Source organism: Leptosomus discolor, chromosome 17, assembly GCF_034619465.1.
Source record: "Leptosomus discolor isolate bLepDis1 chromosome 17, bLepDis1.hap2, whole genome shotgun sequence".
Lineage (NCBI taxonomy): Eukaryota > Metazoa > Chordata > Aves > Leptosomiformes > Leptosomidae > Leptosomus > Leptosomus discolor.
In genome coordinates this window covers 4436617-4454961 of record NC_141407.1, presented here as the reverse complement: position 1 = coordinate 4454961, position 18345 = coordinate 4436617, and the positions used below count along the sequence as shown (strand labels likewise).

Sequence of the window (18345 nt, the reverse complement as noted above, 5' to 3'; positions counted from 1 at the left end):
ATTAACCAATTTCATCTAATTGCTCTGATTGCCCTACTGTGGGTTTGGTTGCAGATGAAATGGGAAGATGGTAATGCCTGCTTAAGGGTTTGGAGATTCTTGGTTTGGCCTGAGGGGCTGGGCAATGCAGAGATCATGGTCTGAAGCTTGTTTCCAAAGGCTACGTGTGTGTGCTGAGACCTGGCATCCAGCAGTTTTCTCCTGTCATATCTCTAGGTTCTTCTGTCCCAAGTGTTTCTGCTAGTGGCCAGCACTTGTGTGCTGCATCCTACATTCTCCATGTTGCTGTGAGATCTCTGAGGTAGTTACCAGGTGAGTGGTTGTGCCAAAGGGGTGAACTAAATATGTGAGAGCAGCAAAACGCCGCCTTCAGGCAAGTGCTGTCCCGTGGGCCTCCAGTGTGTGGGGTGTAGTTTCCCCCATGAGGCAGGGCTCTGAGCACCACGTTACTCATCTGGCACGCACGGAGTCACTTGAAGCTGTTTTTCCTTTCTGAGGGCTACTCGGAAGCAGAGCTTGACTCATCCCTGTCAGATGTGCATGCTGGTTTGCAGGGGGATGCCAGGGAGGATGGTTGGTTTGATGTTCTGGAGATCTCAAGCCCTGTCCATGCTCTGCAGAGCCTTTTCCATCATAGGGCAGGAGCTGGGAGCCGGCAAGTACTCTCAGCCCCATGCTGCTGTTCTCTGCAGTGCAACAAAGGAAGGGGACAGGTATTGTCCTGTTGGTGGTCACCAAAAGGTTGGTGACCACTTGATTACCCGGTACCTGTGGTCTCCTGGGGTTTTGCCCATTCAGAAGCACCCCGGACTTGTGCCTCCGTGGGAGGGTGTTCAGCATTAGTGAAGATTTTCACTGGAAGTTGCTTTTACTGAGTGCAAATAACCTGTAATCCTGCTTCTGTAGGCAGAATGGGACTTTCCTACTCTGTAAAGTAAGAAGGTCCTCGGGCAGCACTTGTGTGGTTGCTTCATGGCTGTGCAGTAAGAAGAGGGGTTGTGTAAGCTCTCCTGCTTGTGAACACACCAGCAGCAGCCTAGAATCAGGGGAGCAGCTTTCATTTGGGTTATTGGAGCTGTTTGCTCCCAGCCTTTTGCTCTGAAACCCTTGGTTAGTGCTACTGGCAGGGATACAGCATCTGTCTATAAAAATACAAGGGAATATCCAGGAAGTATTTGACCAGATAAACAAGTTGGATGTCAGTAAGTGCCCTGGATTAGATGGCATGCACCCCAGAGGACTGCAGGATCTTGAATGTGAAATAGCAGAGCTGCTGGCCAGGGTTGTTGCAAAGGGCTGCCGTGCCAAGGACTGGGAGATTGCCAGCCCCACTCCATCTAGAGAGGGCAATAGAGGGGGTCCTGGGAACTGGTAAATCCGACTTGTGTCCCTAGTGGTACAGTGAAATTGGGTCCATTGTGTATGGACCCGTGCAGTCTGCTGGGAAAGGTGGTGGAGCTGCTGTGAAGTGAAGTCCTGCTGGCAGACCTGCTGGAGTGTGAGGTGGATGGCACTGAGCACGCGGATACGGGTGTTTTTAGAATGCCTTTGAGAGGCTTCCTGCAGAAGGTTTTTTCAAGAAAGTAATTTAACTGTGAATGGAAGAAAGATCTTTCTGTGGAGCTGGTTTAGCCTTGCCCTTTGCTTCCTTGCTTTTACTGGTCGCTTTTTGGGACCAGCAGCAGGTCCCCCAAGGATCAACATTGAAGCTGAACTGCTGATGGGAGCCAGGCTCCTGTGCCCTCCATAAACAGCATCTTCTGCTCCTGGAGGTGAAGCACCAGATCCTGGTTCTGACCCAGCATGGTATTTTGTTTTAGTCTAAGAGGCTCTTGGCTGAGCTGCTGTGAACATCCCTGTGCTGAAGTGCAATACTACTGCGTAAATGAGACCTGTGGTGCCTTTTATGTTCTTATTTAGTATTTTTTCCTCATGCTGCTCCTTGCTTTGGCAGAGGCTCTGGCTCTGTTCGTTCAGCAGAAAGGATTTAATATTTTTTCATTAATTGCTTCTTACACCCCCATCTTAAAATGCTGGCTTATATCCTGTCCAAAGCCACCATTCTGCATGGTTCTGGGTGTGTGGTTGTGCAGTAACTACCTGGGGGAGTAGTGAAAGGTGTGTGTGCACAGACAATAGCTCCCAGTTTTTCTTACATCTATGAAACCAGTATCTTGTAGTGCTGGCAGATGTTACAGGCACCTTGATAGGTTTTAAGAATAGTTTACTTACTGTTGGGAGGAGGACTGCAGTTATGCAAGGATGCATATTGTGAGTATTGGCAGAAGAGTTGAAGCTTGGGGTGGGTAAATGGAGTTTGTGGACAGAGAGGATGGTGAACTCCTGTACAGATTCAGGACATGAAAGATCAGAGCCTTCAGGTTGCTCATCGGACTAGAAAACCCAATTGTTTTATTTCAGCTGAGTGAGTGGCTTGTGTCTTCTCCCCTGGCACCATGGTGTGAATGGAGCAGAAGTGGACAAGGGCTTGGGCTTGATGTGAATGAGACTTGCTCAGAGTAGTGGCATTTACAGGGGACAGAGTGATCAGGCTTTGCCAAAAGAGGCACGAGTGGGTGCTTGTTCCAAATGTGGCACTTTTCTTGTGGGTAGGTGCATTGTGCCTGGTGGGCTTTCTGTGCTCCAAGCTATTAGGCTCTAGTATTGATTGCCAGTGCTTTGGCAAGACCCCTTGACTCCTAGCAGCACAATGAGCTTGCCTTTTCCCCCTGTGCCTGTTGCACACAGTCAGAGCAGGGTTTCAGTTCTGTTTGCATTTCTGCACGTCACTTGTAAATGTTGAAGCGTGGTGTGATACGAAATCCTGAAGCCTGGCAGTTCTCTGTAAATTCAAAGCCTGTCATTTTCACAGATGTCACCTCCCTTCTTTAGGGGAATCCCTCAAGGAAACTGATGGCCTTCCTGGTTACTTTTTCATACCTGGGTACCTGATAGTGAAACATGTTTTGCTTTCCTGTGGCTGCTGACCATCTTCTAAGAGATGTTCCTTGTATAGAACAAGATGACAGTCCAGCAGGTGACGTCTGGCCATCACCTGTAAAGTTTTCTGAGCCATGAAGTTAAAATATCCACCAAAAATCTGATTAAGTTTAAATTCCTATCATAGCCTTGATGGATATTGTTTGAGCCTCCAGTGACATCAGCTTGCATGGCTTTCAGTGTTTCTAGAAGGTCTTGAAAATTTGGCAGTATGCCCCATCCAGAGATGCAATGTTTCCCCAAATGGGGCATTTCCCAGCTGCAGGCAGCTTGTTGACCATTGTACTCATACAAGCTTTGTCCAGGACATGTTTTGTGGCCCGACTCCAAATTGTTTAAGCAAGGAATCAGCTCTGTTGTGCTGGAAATAAGCTCTAGCTCCCGTGCCGTTGGACTGGTAAAAATAGTCTGTGCTCCTCTGAAAATGTTGCTTACGGTAAACATTTAAAATGTTTCCTCTCATATCTAACTCCTGCGTTCTTCTACAGCCTTCTGTGGATTTGGCTTGCAGGGTTGGAAGTGCTGGCTGAGGTCAGGCAAACTCTGACCTACTGCGTAAGTCTTGCATACAAGCTCTGTTGCAACACTACGTAATCATTTTGTTTAAAAAAACCCAACAATCTAACAAAAAACCTTTTAACATTTTTTTTGTTTAAAAATCTTAAACTTTCCTCTGAATAAAATAGGTAAAAAGCTATAACTTTTCTTCATTTGCTGTTCTCCTGTGTTGTAAAATACTTATGAAAGTGAGAACATGATTAGAGGTAATGCATACCATCTTGACTTGATGGTTGCTCAATATCAAGCAAATAGGAAAAATGCTCCACAGAGGAGCAGAATTCCTCTTGCCACTGAGCAGGCACCCGCCAGTGCAGAATGGCTGCTGACACCGTCACCGGGGTATTTGCATGTGGTCTATATTCCTTGTAAACTGCCTTATTTTGTCCAATGTGACAAAGTAATAGTAGACTCCCCTTGAAGAGGGTCGTGCTGACTGCTGTCGATCCTACCTCCTCTAAAACTGTCACGCTTGAGCATTCTGGCTCTCAAGTGTGAACACAGGCGGTGCAAACCCCATGACATTGACTTCACTTGCTTCCTTACGTTGGCTGAGGAACCAGCAGCAGAGTAGGCTGGGAGGTGTTGGTCAGTTTAGAGATGTGAGAGTATCCTACAGTCTATAGAAGGGGGCTTGAAGCAGATTTTAGGATGTAGCCTGGCAGGTGAGTGGGGAAAATTGGAGGAAATTCTGGAGGGTCAAGGGATAAATAGGTGATTTGGGAGTAGTGTCTGTCTCTAGCTGGGCTCTGCTGTAGGCATTGCTTGGAGTCTGGTGAAGCGAACAACAGTTGGGCTGCACAAGGTAAATACTATTTCTTTAGATGCCTCTGGTATTTGTTCAGGTTCTGAAAGGCTGCAAATAGAAAATGTTGCTGAGAGTGTATGTAATGAAAAGGAAGGACAGAAAGATTGATGTGGGTTTTCCTATGGGATGTTGGCAACCATGCGGGGTGTTGGTTGGATGTAGGCTGCGTTTCCATATGGCTGTTTTTAGAGGTGATGAGAAGACTGATTCCCTGGTCACAGAGCAGATGGTGGCCCAGCATCCCTTTAGAAATAAGCTCCATTTTAGCTGTTTTGTAAAATACAGTCATGGTAACGCCTTTGAGCGTTTGAGTCAGGCTGGAGAAGATGCGTGTTGGGGGCTGGACACAGCACATCGTGCTCTACAGAGCACAGGGCTCCTGCTTTGGCACAGCACGGTGCTGTGTGCCAGCCTGGTTTGGGTTTCTTTACGGCAATAGGAACCCATTCATCATAGGTACATGATCGACTTTTAGTTGAGATGGTTTGGCTCAGAGATGGATTTGACAGTGGAGCTTTGTTAAGCCCTGCCTAAGCATATGGGGGGTGCTGGAGGGGAAAATCATAGGGTGGATTTAATGCAGGTCTCAGAGTTGACTGTATGATTTTAGAAGGTGATGCTGTTAAATTGATGACATTTTTCTTTTTCCTGGGATTTCTCTTGCCAGACTTACTCAACAGTGTTCTCTCAGGGCTGCCAAATATTTCTGAATATATGGGGAAAACCTCTTCGCCAGCCCCTCCCAGGCTATGGTCCATTGTTACACAACTTTTTTTTTTTTTTTTTTTATCCTTGTCATGATGCAACGGGATTCGAGGATGACTGTGGGGACCATAGAGGCTGAGCTTTCTGGTAAACCTTTTACTCGAAAAACCTCTGAGCCTTTCCAGAACTCCTTTGGGTATTTGCTGCCGTGCATTACTGTGGTGGGAGATAGGTGACATCAAGCATGGGCAGGGCTGGGCAGTCCATCCCGTTATTATGAAATGTTCTCATGCAGATTTTTTTGTAAACCCATTTCAGCCTCCCCAGCTCCCCCCTGGAGTCAGCGGTGGAGACCCTTCTGCTTTGGATAGTCTGTCTACGAGCATTTCCATATTGAACAATCCGTGCAAATACAAGCATTTTTTCCCAATGAAATGGTGTCTTTTTCTGATTATCTTGTACAGCTGGTCTCTCCAAACTTTGCATTTCAGCATAATCTGTTTTCTCAAGGACAGATTTTAGAGGGAGATATCTACTCGAGTGCCGTTCCTGTGTCAGATGGGATAAGCAAGGCTGGGGGTGGAGGGAGAAATTGTACTTTTTTCAGTTTTGGTGGCTGCTGTTCCCAAACTACCAAGCTGTCTCTAGGCAGACCCTTCTTCGGGCTGCGGGTTTCCTGCGTCTCCTGAGAACAGCCAAGCCCAGTGGCAGCAGGAGGTTTGGGAGCAGCTGACGGCCGTGGCAGCGGAGCACGCCGCCCGTGCGTGCCAGCGCAGGCGGCGGGAAGGCCCGGGGCTCTCGCTGCCCATGCGGCGTCCCCGTGAGCCCGTTCCCTGGATGGCGGGAGCTTGGCCAGCTGAGCTCTGCCTGGCATTTCAGCCGCTCTAATTCTGGACGCAGGGTGGATCAGGAAGCCATGAGCCTGCCTGGCCGCCCCCGGCGACCTTGCACGTGAGGAGGTGCCACCGTGCAGGAGCCTGAGGTAGAGGAAAGCTCCTTCCTTCGCCTTGTGCCCTGCTCTGGGAACACGCTGCTGGTGGAGCAGGAGCTGGAGCACTTGCTGTCTCCACTGTGCGCCTCTCGTGTACCAGCTTAGGAGGGACTTTGGGCTCTAAGCACTTTTTTACTTTAGATGGCACCAGAGATGGATGTTTTAGGTCAAGTATTCCCACAGTTCTTGTCTCTGCTCTACTGGAGGCTTTCTGTGATTCCCCACTGTGCAAATTCTTCCTGTGACGTTGCATCATTTGGGAAAGGTCCTTTCCCTCTTCCAACACCTTTTTCAAGCTGGGAATCTGTATTTTCTTAAGAGAGTGCTTTCCTGTAGATAAAATGCAGAGAGCCTTCTTCCTACAGTAAGCAAAACTGCTTTGTGGGCTGGTCAGGGAATGAAACCTGGTGGCTTTCAGGTGGTTTGCTTTGCTCTGAAAACTGAACAGCTGTGTTTGGTAACTCTGGGTTAATGCTTTTATTTGAGGGTGATGTGGTCGCAGGAGCTTAAAGGAGACACTTAAATGATCTTCATCCCCTTTGGCCCTCAGTGGGAGTGTTTACAGGGGCCAGATAGGCTTTGGCTTTGTGCCCTAGTTTGCTTTGCTCTGTGATTTTTCTGTTTCTGACTGACTGTGGATCTGCAGATAGTCTGGCAGATCTTGAATACTTGTAACACTTCGCTTGCTTGGCTTCATTTTGTCATTTTTCTGCTGTACACCAGCTTCTCTTAGTGGTGTTATAACCTTTGTAAACCACAATTATCATTGGCAATTACCTCGAAAACCATAATTCCCACTGATGCAACCTGTGCTTCCTGCTGCTCCGTGCAAATACCGAGGCAGCGTTGCACAAGGAAGCTGTATCCATCCGTTACTCAAACAGGTTATGCAAATAATTTTTATTTAGAAATCCGGTGAAAGAAAGGAAACCAAACAGCATTGCTGATTCATTTTCAGGTCAGCTTCACTTGGTCCGTTCGGGTGCTCTGGGAAGTGCACATCCCCTTGGCCACCGAGATGAAGCAGGTTAAGAAGTTACTGCCCCTCCCTACTGCTTGTTTATCCTCCAGCTGGGGTGGGCGCAGCTTGCTGGGACAGCAGCATAAGGCTCGCTTGCTTACATGACGAGTGCTTGAAGCAGACCAGTGCTTTGAAAAGCCCTGTAGGCAGCCCTGATGCTTGGCAGAGCACAGTAACTTCTGAACCTGCTTTGGTGCAAATGTCCAGGAGTGCATCTGGCTGCAGCTTCCCTCCCGCACGGCTGCGCCACATCCCTGACTGCTCCACAGGCTCAACTCTGGAGTTAGTGTGGCTCTAAAGAAATGCTTGCCTGCTCCTACAAGCCACTTTGCCTGCTACACAGAGTACGTGCAATGCTAAATCTTTTGCTAGCCTACGTGGTCACAGGGAAGCTTAACCTTGGTTTAGCTACATGGGCACTAGGTAAAGCAGGTCTGTGGCTCTGCATCTCCAAGGTCAAACTCCCAGCTGAGCAAGCAGGCAGCCTGTAAGCCTCTTGTAGGCATGGATGTGCCACGGAGGTGACAAGTGTTCAGGTTTCCTAGCTGAAGTTTTCTTCCTCCCCTGTCCAGGGTGACTTCTCCACATGATCGTTTCTTGCTGAGATGCTGGTAGAGCCCCCAAAGTCACGTGCTGTGGGGCATGTGTGCATCAAGGCGCCTGTTCAGCAGCGGAGAGCCCATTATTTTAACCTCTGGCAGAAAGAAGCAGCATAAGTGCTCTGCAGAGCCTGTGCTTCCTTTAATATGTTGATAGGGATCTATTTTGTACAGAGCTGGGCACTACTGTCCTGCACACGGCTCCATGATGGTCCCCGATACCCTTGGGCTATCTGGTCCTGGCAAGGAAAGGCTGTAGGCAGCTAGAAAGCTGTCATCTTTGCATGAAACCTGACTTTTTCAACAAAGCACAGATTTCTAGGAGAAAGCCTGCCTCAGAAGGTCCCCAGTTGAGCATCTGTGTGTTTAGTTTAAAGGACTTGCGTTTACTTAGTTGATGGGTGGTTCAGCGGAGACCATATGGCCTTTCTCTATCTGAGCGTGCACGCAACATGCAGTATGTAAAACACGGGCCTCTCAAGTGCTAAAAAAACTCAAATATGTTCCTGCTGTGACCCAGATGATACTGTAAAATTCTGATTACCTGTTGCTAAATGCAGCACTCGGTTTGAGGGAGAAGAGAAGAACATTAGGCCTAAACTGTGTTTTGCCACGTATTTCATCTAATGATGTATTTGAGAAGTTTGGGGAGCTGAAAATTGGTTTTTTTCTTTCAGAAGAAGGCTTGCTGTTAGATCAAAGGTTGCACGCTAGCAATCGCTAGTATGCCAACTATTTTCATCACCAGTTCTTAAAAATGGATATATTTGGGGGATGTTGGATTCTATGGGGCTTGGGCTGCGCGCTGTAGGTATGGAGGTGAGCACTGTGGTAATGTTTCCAGAAGTGCGAGGGGGTTTATTTTATTTTTTCTTGTTCAGTTTCATTTGGACAAGTGAGTCAGTGTGAGAGGCTCAGGACTGACATCTCTTGCTTTTATCCGATGGGTGCCGAAGGGAAGATGCTGCTCGCAGAACTTTGCTGCCAGTTTACAGGCGTGCTTTCGATGCACAGCGTACTTGGTAGCGTGCGAGTGGGCATTCTTTTAAATGCCCCGTCTAAAATACATAATTGTCTGGGCTTTTGTGCCAAGAAGAGGACGCAGCCATCTCTGAGTGCTGCTGCAGCCTGCTGAGTGTAGCTGTGGGCACTCCAAACTATTTTCAGACATGGGGAGGCTTAAAGCAATCGCTTGCTCTTGAGAGACTGCTTGGAGGCCTTTGCTGGAGATGCGGTGAAAGGAGGCATCTTGTCCTGTAGAAATGTGGATGTGACTCACTTCCCATTAAGCACAAGATCATCTTAAAATCTGAAGCCTGAGGTTTCCCCCACTGATGCTAGCGGAGCTCTTTCGCAGTCACGCGAATGAATGGAAGGGACTTTGAAAGCCCTCTGAAAATCTTTGCAAAAGTTCTAAGTTCTCTTTGCATTTGCTCTGTGTTTCTCCTGCAGTGCCCCACATGCGCTGGCTTTGAGGACAAGCCTGGGTGCATTCCCTGGCCTGAATTTCCCTCCTGAAGCCCGGCAAGCGGGAGGACCTGGCGTATCTGAGATACGCTTCTTGTGTGCAGGGAGAGCAGGGTTGTCCGAGCAGTGGCTCGGGGCAGGTCAGTGTCCCTCGTGGGTGCTGTGTGTGGGAGGCAGCGTAGCTCTGCCTGGAGAGGGTACGCAGGGCTGCTCACCCAAGCAGACCTGGTTTGGTGTGGCCTGGCCGCCGTCTCCCCATGGCTGCCAGGCAAGCGTAGGGCGCTCGGCGCAGCCTTCGCATAGGCTCTGTCTCATCCCACCGTCAGCCTGCGGCAGCAGCAGCCACCCCAGCCTGAAGCGAACAGGCGCCTGCGGAGACCTGTTTGCAGCGTGGGGCACGGCCAGGCTCTGGTGGAACCTCCTGAGGCTCATTAGAAATGCAGCCAGCGAAGGCCGCGGGCAGGGAGCTGAGCCTTCCCGGAGTGCAGGATTGCAGGGCTTGTGTTGGAGGACTCCAAAGTTTTGCACGCCCGGCAAAGCCTTCCTCTTCCTCCTTAGACAGGTATTGCACCACCAAGTTGATGGGCAAACCTGATTTCCCTGGCACGGGGAACTGATATCCTTTCTGCTGCGTCCTTGGCCAAGTCTGCTGCCAGCCAAAAGAGTGCTTCACCTCCAGCGCCCAGCTGAGCCCCCAAATAGCACACAGGGCCACGGGCTGCCTGCCTGCCTACCTGCCTTACATGGGAGGCCTTCCCGATGGGACAGCCTGTGCTAGTCTTTCCTCCGAATGTGTTTCTCTCTTAGTAAAGGTTGTAATTAGATCCTCTGCTGCGGCAGAGCATCGGCAAAGGGGGAGTCCCCCTCCCTGCCCTGTTCTGCAGGTTTATGCTGGGGCCGGGGGCTGGGTTGCACAGGGCCAGCCTGCAGTGCCCAGCAGACCCCCATGCAGAGATCTTCAGGTGCAGGATCAGTGGGCTGGGATGCTCCAGCTTGTGTTTGGAAGCATTATAATTGTCTTAAGTGATATTTCATATCAAGGCTCATCGCTGAGGGGTGGAGCTGCACACAGTGATACTGCACGTCTGGACACAAGGAGGCTTGCACAGCGCTGGCCTTGATGTTGCTGCACCCGTAGTGTAGGTGCACCAAGAAAAACCCCTGCACGGTGAGTGAAGGCACGCAGCGTGCAGCCAGATGCAACAGAGGCAGGTGCTCTTCCTTTGAGCCAGACCAGTTACAGCTGCTCAGTCCAGCACTGAAATCAGCTCTTGGATCTTTGAGCCTCAAGTAATAAAATCAAAAAGGAAACTCTGATTTCCTGGTTCCTCTTTACTAGCTGAGAGCCCTGCTGTAAGGGACCTCATCTGGAGGTTTCCCATGTCATTTAGCTCAACGTGGTGCTCTTTGTTATGGTGGGGAAAGGAGAGGAAACTGCTCGGGTGCCAGGTCTGCTTACAGACCTGCCCTGGGCACAGGTTCTCATTCCCACGCTTTCCTTTGTATTCTTGTTTCTCTCCTCTTTGTACTTACAAGGGCCAAACTTCCGTATGGGATCAAGCAGGGAATCCCCTTTCAGGAGTCACTGGTGGGATGATACACCGCCCTGTGCATGTCAGTGCTGATATCGATGGACCTGACTGCTGCAGTGCCATGGAAGTCAGGAGTACAACTGGGTATTAAGAGGGATAGGTCAAGTCTGTAAGCAGCAGATCCACGAGTAGCTTTTGAATGGGATGATCCACGTGTACCCAAGTTCTGAAACCCGTGTCCTACACGGGGCAGGAGGCGCAGAGCTTGTATCAGTGGGGCTCTCCCAACTCTTATGCTGTTTCCACCAGGACCACGTCTGCCGTTGGAGCACGTCGTCACTGTTATGCTGACACACAATGGCACAGAATTACGTGAGGAATGAGGGTGTTTCTTTATGCGTTTCTGCGTCACAGGAGCCCTCCTTCTGTTTGTGTTGCAGGGGGAAGGGGGAGCGGTGGTTAGCTTTAGCTAGAATTCGGTACATATTTTTGTATCCTCTGGACTGCTTCAGATGTTAAAGAAGTGAGGTTTTCGTTCCCAAGTTAGACAGGGCTTGGCTGCAGTCCGAAGGGACGACACAGCATGGAGGTGCTTCCTGGCTTCTCCCCAGCACTGGAGTTGTTTTTCATTTGGCTGCACATACTCAAGGGAACACTTTTCCAGGGGGACTATCACGGAGAGCAATATCCCTGTTCTTTCATGGATCACTAACGTTTCTGTGCTGGCTGCCCTGGGGAGAGACCTGGGGAAGTGTCTCCCTCCTTCCTGGGTGTGGGAGACGGCTGCTCTGCCAAGTGTGAAGTCATTTTGATTTCTTTGTTAATCTCCTGATCTGTTGGGAGTGTCACCCCATTTGCATGGCTGAAGTGTTGTGTCACATTAAAATCAGCTGGTTCTACTTTGGTAGCAAACCTTTTCTCTGGGGATGCGACATTCCCATTCCATCTCCGGGTGCAGCTCTTGGCTCTTCTTCCCACCGGTGTGTCTAATGGCAAGGTCGCACTGAACTGGCCCCTGGGCTGCAGGAGGCCAGAGCTGGTTCATGGAGGACCACAGAGAATAATGCAGACCAGGCAAGGCCCTGAACAAATATACGTGGGTATATTTATATGTGACCTTGGAAAATAAGACAGCCCTTGGCATCCCATCCCAGTCCATCAGATGGTGGGTATTTAGGGCTGCCTGTTGCTGCACAACAGCGTTGGTCAATGTTTCACGCAGTCGTGTCCGCAGCCATAAGTGCACGTGAGCAAGGGGGCCGTGCTGTAAATCCCAGCTCGCTCTTGAGCGTGTGCACCCTTAGCTTTGGTCTGTTGGACCCTTCTTGCCTCTCGGAAAGTACCATGTATTTCCACTGCATGCATTCAGTTGCTGTCAGGTGTAATGATCTACACAGGGATGGGGACTTCGGACTAAGTTTTCCTACTGTTGGGGAACTTTAGGCCAGAATTGGATTTCTGGGGTTTGGTTACTCTGTGCTTGAAAGACAAGGTGAGGACATACACATTGTCCAAAGCAGTAAGTACCTCTGAATTTGCAGTGTCACTCTTACCTCATAATGCTCTTACAGTAACAAATATTACCTTGTTTTTCCAGGGAAGGCAATGAACCTGGGGATTCGGCAAAAATCACATACAGCGAGTTGCTGCACAAAGTCTGTCAGTTCGCCAATGTCCTCCGCAGCCAAGGTACGCGGCTGAAGCAATAGGAGTGTTGGGTAGTGGGGAGACATTAGACCAGGGTTTTGGAGATTGGGTTTGGTTTTTGGGTGGTTGCCAGTCTGTTGAGTAATTCTGTGCAAAATGCTTCACTTCTCTCTCTCTGCTCCCACAGTTGTAAAGCAGGGTGGATGCAGATTTGCTCTGCAGTACACTTTTGGAGATTCATCTCTGTCTGTGAAAACTAATCAGTGCTGCTCATATTATCTGTACAAGGAAGGAATCTGTGCTCAAACTTCCTGTTCTGGGGTTTTCCCATGAGCAGTGGGCACTTGTTACATTTCCACCTCCTTCAAGGGCTGTGTCCAGTTGAGAACATGGAGTTTCAATGCGATCATCTTACGAGAGCCGTAGGGCTTGAAAGGCAAACCCCAACACTGGTTCAGCTCTTACTCCAGCTGAAACCATACTGTGTGCATATAAATGTTGATTTAATAGTTTCTTTCTGTATCCTGTTCTTGTGGCATGTTCATTTTGACAAACGCCGTGTTCGTGTTCCTTCCGCAGGGGTGAAGAAAGGAGACCGAATTTCCATCTACATGCCGATGATCCTGGAGCTGGTTGTAGCCATGCTCGCCTGCGCCAGGATTGGAGCTCTGCACTCCATTGTGGTAGGAACAAGCCCTTTATGTTGCTCTCGGTGCTGAGCTCTTTGGGGGAGCAGCTCTTGTTTTCAGGAGAGGAGCTGGAAAGGTGGGTGCTGACCATGAGGTGGATAGAGACTCAATTAAGGTGCTGCTGTTTCCTGGCCCTTTCCTGCATTAACTGTGGAATGAGCTCCTTTAGCGCTCTCCATCAGTGCCTGGTGGTGTCATTTACCATGGGTGACCTGCACAGCTGCTGTTGGGTTTTTTGAGTTGGGTTTTTTTGTGTTCTTGCTGACTGGGTTGTGTGATCTCTGCCAGTTTGCAGGTTTCTCGGCAGACTCTCTTTGCGAGCGAATTCTGGACTGCGGTTGTTCTCTCCTCATCACAGCAGGTAAAACACGCGTCTGTACCCCTGAACCACTACCGTGGCCTGTCTGAAAGCTCTTTATTTTGAAAGCCAGATGCGCTTGGAAGAGGAAGAGGAAGGAGTAGTGCTTCAGCTGAGCTGCCGCACAGCGGATGCACTGCTTGTAGCTGGGCTTGAGTACTGTTTTCCACTTTGAATGTACAGTGAAGCATCTAAGCAGCCCGCCCACTTTGTCCTGTAAAGCATGATGTCACCAGCTGCTAATAACATGTTTCCAAATGTTTCTCATCCGTGTTCCTCCTCAAAATCAGCCAGGTGTTTGCAAGATGTATTATTTATGAGGCAGTCCTAATATGAGGATTCCCTCCCTTCCCAATTGCAAGGACGTTTCTGTTGCAACTCAGCCTTGTAAAGCAAGGGATCGAGAAAGTGGTAGTGTCTGCGTGTAAGCCCACTGCATTTCCCCAACAGTTTTTTGCAATAGTGCAAAAAATAGTGGGTTTATTAATAGGTTCATGGCATGGAAAGGGTGCACTAAACTGCAATCTGTGTCCTGGCTGCATTGGATTATTTCCCACAGAATAGTCCCAAGAGGCTTGTCGGGTCAAACTGGAACCTCTCCCAGGGAAGGAATTTCACCGTTTCTCTTGGTGTCTGTTTCTCTAGGCTAAAAGTGTGTGTTAGGAAATCTTTCCCATAAGCTGCTTCTCTGCTTTCTCTCGCTCCAGTGCACAAGCTCTGCTCTGCCCTCCTGAAGCTGCTCGTGGCTTCCACCTGTCCCAGGCCTCCTTGGCTGTGAAGCCCCACTAATGTTTTCCTCACCATTTTGCAGATGCCTTTTATCGAGGGGACAAGCTGGTCAACTTGAAGCAGATTGCAGATGAAGCCCTCCAGAAATGTAAAGACAAGTAAGTTTGGGCTCCCTTGTAAGAAGGGCATTGCTGCCGGCGTCTGCTCCTGCGCACAGGGGGTGGAAGTTTCCGTAGGTGGGCAGACCCTGCAGCAGGTCAGACACGAGCTGTGCTACATTCCTGGCCCTTTCAGAAGTAATACGTGCTTCGACTCCCTCATCTTAAAAATGCTTTCTTTTACCTTTCCTCTTGTCCGTTCTGACCCGAAGGCCCGTGTGTTGGATGAGAGGATTTGCTGGAGGCACTGATCCACCATCGTTGTCGCCCATGGCAGATCTCCCAGTTCTGCAGCAGCAGCTCTTGGTGTGGGAGGGAATAACACACCGCCACAACAGTTGTGAACAGTTGGACACGGTGCTGTGGGGCACGACAAGATGAGGCTTAAGTCCTGCTCCAAAGCCACTCATTCAACAATAATGAAAGAAACCAGAAATGATTCCATTTGGGGAAATGCTCTGTAAACAGGCACAGGCATTGCACTTGACGTGCACCAACATGTGCACAGGATCCAGGCCTGACTGCGCACAAGTATATGGTGAAGCTGCTTTATTTTTTTTTAAGCGTCTTCACTGAGATACTGTAAACCATAGAGACAGACAGATCTGTCACCAGATTTTACAGAAAGGGAAATAATCGTGGTGAAATGACCCTGCCAGGCTTCCAGACACAGTGTCTGCGTAGCTTGTATGAGGCTCAACATGGTCTTGTAAGTTAGATTAAACATGAAAATTTAGGGCAGATATTCTGCATGTTTGAAATTCAAACTCTTCAAAAGCATTTAAAAATCTAAAACTTGAAAGCATAAGTTTATACATCTGTAAAAGTAGATACCTGGGAGGACAGAAGTGATGCTGAAGTTGGAATTTCCTGATGGAGACAGTGTCATGATACCCTGACAGGGCTGAAAGGAGATAGGATCATTTTGTTTGCATTATAGGTAGACTGTGTGGCCCTCAGGAGGGGACAGATGCCCACTGTTTTCCTTGATGTATAATCTGGCTTTGGAAGCCTTACCTCCTTTTGAATCAGACAGTCGGTCATGCCTAGGGATGGGAGCAGCCACCTAATATCTCCTGGGTGCTGTGGGAGGTCTTGTTTGTGGTCACAGGAGGGTACATTGGGGGTTTGTGAGGAATCTCCCCAGCAGTGACCTCTGAGAGATGCTTGTGTGATCCCCGCTTCCTCCACAGGAATCACACTGGATAAACCCTCAGTAAGGTGTGCACAGACCTTTACTGTTCTCCCAGCTCTGTTCCCGCGGCTGGTGTCCCTTGGCAGTTCATGGTGGGCCTGGAGCTTGCGTGGCAGCGGACGCTCTGGCTCAACAGAAGCGGCTCAGGCCCCTGCTCTGCCGCCAGTGCTGCTGTAAAGCCCACGAAGGGCAGGTGTAGGCCCTGCCTGCACAGCCTGATCTGACAGCTCCTGCCTTTCACAGGGGCTCCCCTTTGAAAAAGTGCATCGTGGTGAAGCATCTGGGGAGGGAGGAGATAGCGGTGGATGGGACATGCAGCAAGTCTCCGCCGCTGAAAAGGCTGTGCCAGGATGTACAGGTATGCTTCTGGGGGATGGGAGGGGGGATTTTTTTGCTACGGGCCCGAGCCCAGCAAATCAATCCGTGCAAAACCACTGCAGTGCTTCCCTGGATGCTCCTGTGTTCTGACTCCTGTTCCTGTTTTCTCCCCTCCTTGCTGTTGTTGCATTGCGAGTGGTCTGAAAAACGGTTCCCTTGCCTTACCAAGATCCCCTCCCTGCTGCTTCCTTTAACACCATCACTAGCTGCCAGCCCGCAGGACCTCTGAGAGCACAGCGGGTGCATCTTCCAAAGCCGCTAGGACAAGGACAAGGTGCCTGTTTTCTTCTGCCCAGTGAAGGACTTTTCCTTTCTCGCCCTGTATCTGCTTCCCCTTTTGTGCAAAGACCAATGCCGTCCTGCACTGTAGCTGTGACAGTGGAAGCAGGAGAAGAAAACCAGGAGATTTGTGCTTGTGGTGTGGGTTCAACCCAGCCCCCCAACATGACAGCAGTCACACGCTGAGAATAGTGCCATTTCTGGGTAGCTGGCATAGCAACTGTGTCAGCTGTCGGGGCTGGGGCTTTGCCTTGCAACTGAAACCAGATGAAAGGATGTGGGCCAGAGGCATGTGGTGAGACGGGGGTGGGAGAAGGAGAAGGTGTCACGGAGCCGTGGCTGCCTGCTGAGCTCCTGAGGCTGGGGTGCAGCCCTGCTGTGCCCGGCTGCTACCGGCTGCCTTCATCCGCTGGGAAGGCAGATGGCTTTCAGCTGCCTAACAGCTCCACGTCTTGCAACGATGTCTTCTGTCCCTGTGTGTTTGGTGATTATTTGAAGTGGGTTATCCCCAGGCTGCTGCTTTCTCAGAATTGGGCTGTATTTGGGGAGTGCATTTGAGCTCTAGGCTCTGCTTTCAGAAGGGATGGTCTGTGCACATCCCTGGAACAAGAAGTCCAGCAGATTCTGTATCTTTAATTTTCCTCGTTCAGCTGCGTTAATTTTATTGGGGTGTTGCTCGGTGTTTGCCAGCTTGGCCGTGGTACCTTGGCCTCCTCTGCCCCTTCTCTTGCGAGGGCAGGGTGGCTGCAAAAGGGTGGGGAAACTGGAGCAGACCAGCCTCCCTGTGCGAGGTTTCCCTGTCAGGCGGTTGCAGAGAAGCCTGTCCCTGTGCTGGTTGCTGTTGGTGAGATGAGGCTCTTGTGCAGAATGTCCCGGGAGGAGGCTGGAGGGGATCTCTTACCCTTTGGTTCTTGCTGCTCTACTTAAGGTTTAACCACTTGAATAAAGATCGCTTTCCCCTGTGAGCACATTTTTGCCATGCCGTTGGCTTGTGTAACGCTGTCGGACGGTCCGTGGGCTGTATGCCAGCTCTGGGCTCCTGCACCCAGCTGGCTGTGCGCAGGGTTGGCCTCTGTGACCTTCCCCAGAGGCGGTGGGTACCCAGGGAAGGTGATGGAAGTGGGCAGGCTTTTGCTCAGAGGGTGTCTCCTGGCCTGGCCCCAGATCCGAGCGCTCTCCAGCCTACCAGGACAGTTTCCCAGCCTGTGGGCTTCCAGCCCCCTGCCTGTAAAGCCAGGTGTGGATCTTCTGCTTCTTGACCTTCACACCCTCTTTGTGGATTTTTAACAGGAAAAAAAGACTGAGAGCTCACAGAGACTCCATCCCAAGGTATTTACACACAGCACTGCCTTCTTCCTCGTGGCACCTCCCCTCCGCTTCCCCCTCCGGCGCTCCACCTTCCTAACCGCTCGACTCTGCACGGCCACACGTGCCTTCCTAACCGGGTTACCGGCAGTTGCATGTTAGTGATAGAGACCACTCACTGCTTGGCCAGAGCTGCCCGTGGTGTCGGGGTGACCGTGGTGCCACCAACTTTGCTGCTGGAAACAAACTGCATCCATGAAAGCCCCCGAGCACCCGTCGGCGTGCTGCCGGGGGGAACGCAGAACTGCCAGGACATGCTGTCAGCGTTTGGGCGATGGTTCATCTCTCTGGCTTTTAAAAGCAGCTCTCACCATGCCCTTTCCTTTGTGGGGAGGCTGGCGGGGATCGCCCGCATCTTCCCGGCTGCAGTGGTGTGCCACGGGCGCAAACCTGGAGCTCTGGACCCCTGTGGACTCTGCCTGCCCCATCCAAGGAGCCGTGGCCTCAGGACCCCATGAGCAGGCAGGCAAAAGCAGGCCTGGCCTCAGGGGCTGCGTGCTGTGCCGTGGGTCTGACCACCTCCATGGGGCAGTGAGAGTTGGGTGCGAAAATGGAGGGATCCTTGAAGGAGGGATGAAAGAAACAACTCTTGGATGGGCTGGTGTGAGCCTTCCTTGGGCTTGTTTGACTGTGTGCCTTGCTGGGAGCTTGCTGATGGGACAGACCTGTGGAAACTGCTTCCACAGGTAAAGCCAGGAGCCCTGGGGATCCACGAGAGCTTTCCAAATGGGCTCAGTTAGGCCGAGCTGTCAAGCAGCTAGTGTCCCCTGCAGCACGTGTGCAGGAGCTGCGTGCTGGGCTGTGGGGGCGCGGTGCCACCAAATGTACACAAACATCTTCAGGGCTGCAGAGAGTCCCTGTGTGAC

At 50.5% G+C, this 18345-nt stretch overlaps 1 protein-coding gene across 2 annotated transcripts in view; it reads left to right on the top strand.

Moving 5' to 3' along the window:
• Positions 1–18345, top strand: part of ACSS2 (acyl-CoA synthetase short chain family member 2) — a 31804-nt gene that overhangs the window by 5928 nt on the left and 7531 nt on the right. Inside the window, exons 3-8 of one of the 2 annotated variants that reach the window (XM_086474605.1) lie at positions 12279–12370; positions 12908–13011; positions 13306–13378; positions 14187–14262; positions 15701–15815; positions 17405–17443. In XM_086474605.1, coding sequence (XP_086330731.1) covers positions 12279–12370; positions 12908–13011; positions 13306–13378; positions 14187–14262; positions 15701–15815; positions 17405–17443 — 499 coding nt within the window. The remainder of the gene's footprint in view (positions 1–12278; positions 12371–12907; positions 13012–13305; positions 13379–14186; positions 14263–15700; positions 15816–17404; positions 17444–18345) is intronic. The other variant, XM_086474604.1, reaches the window with a different exon arrangement.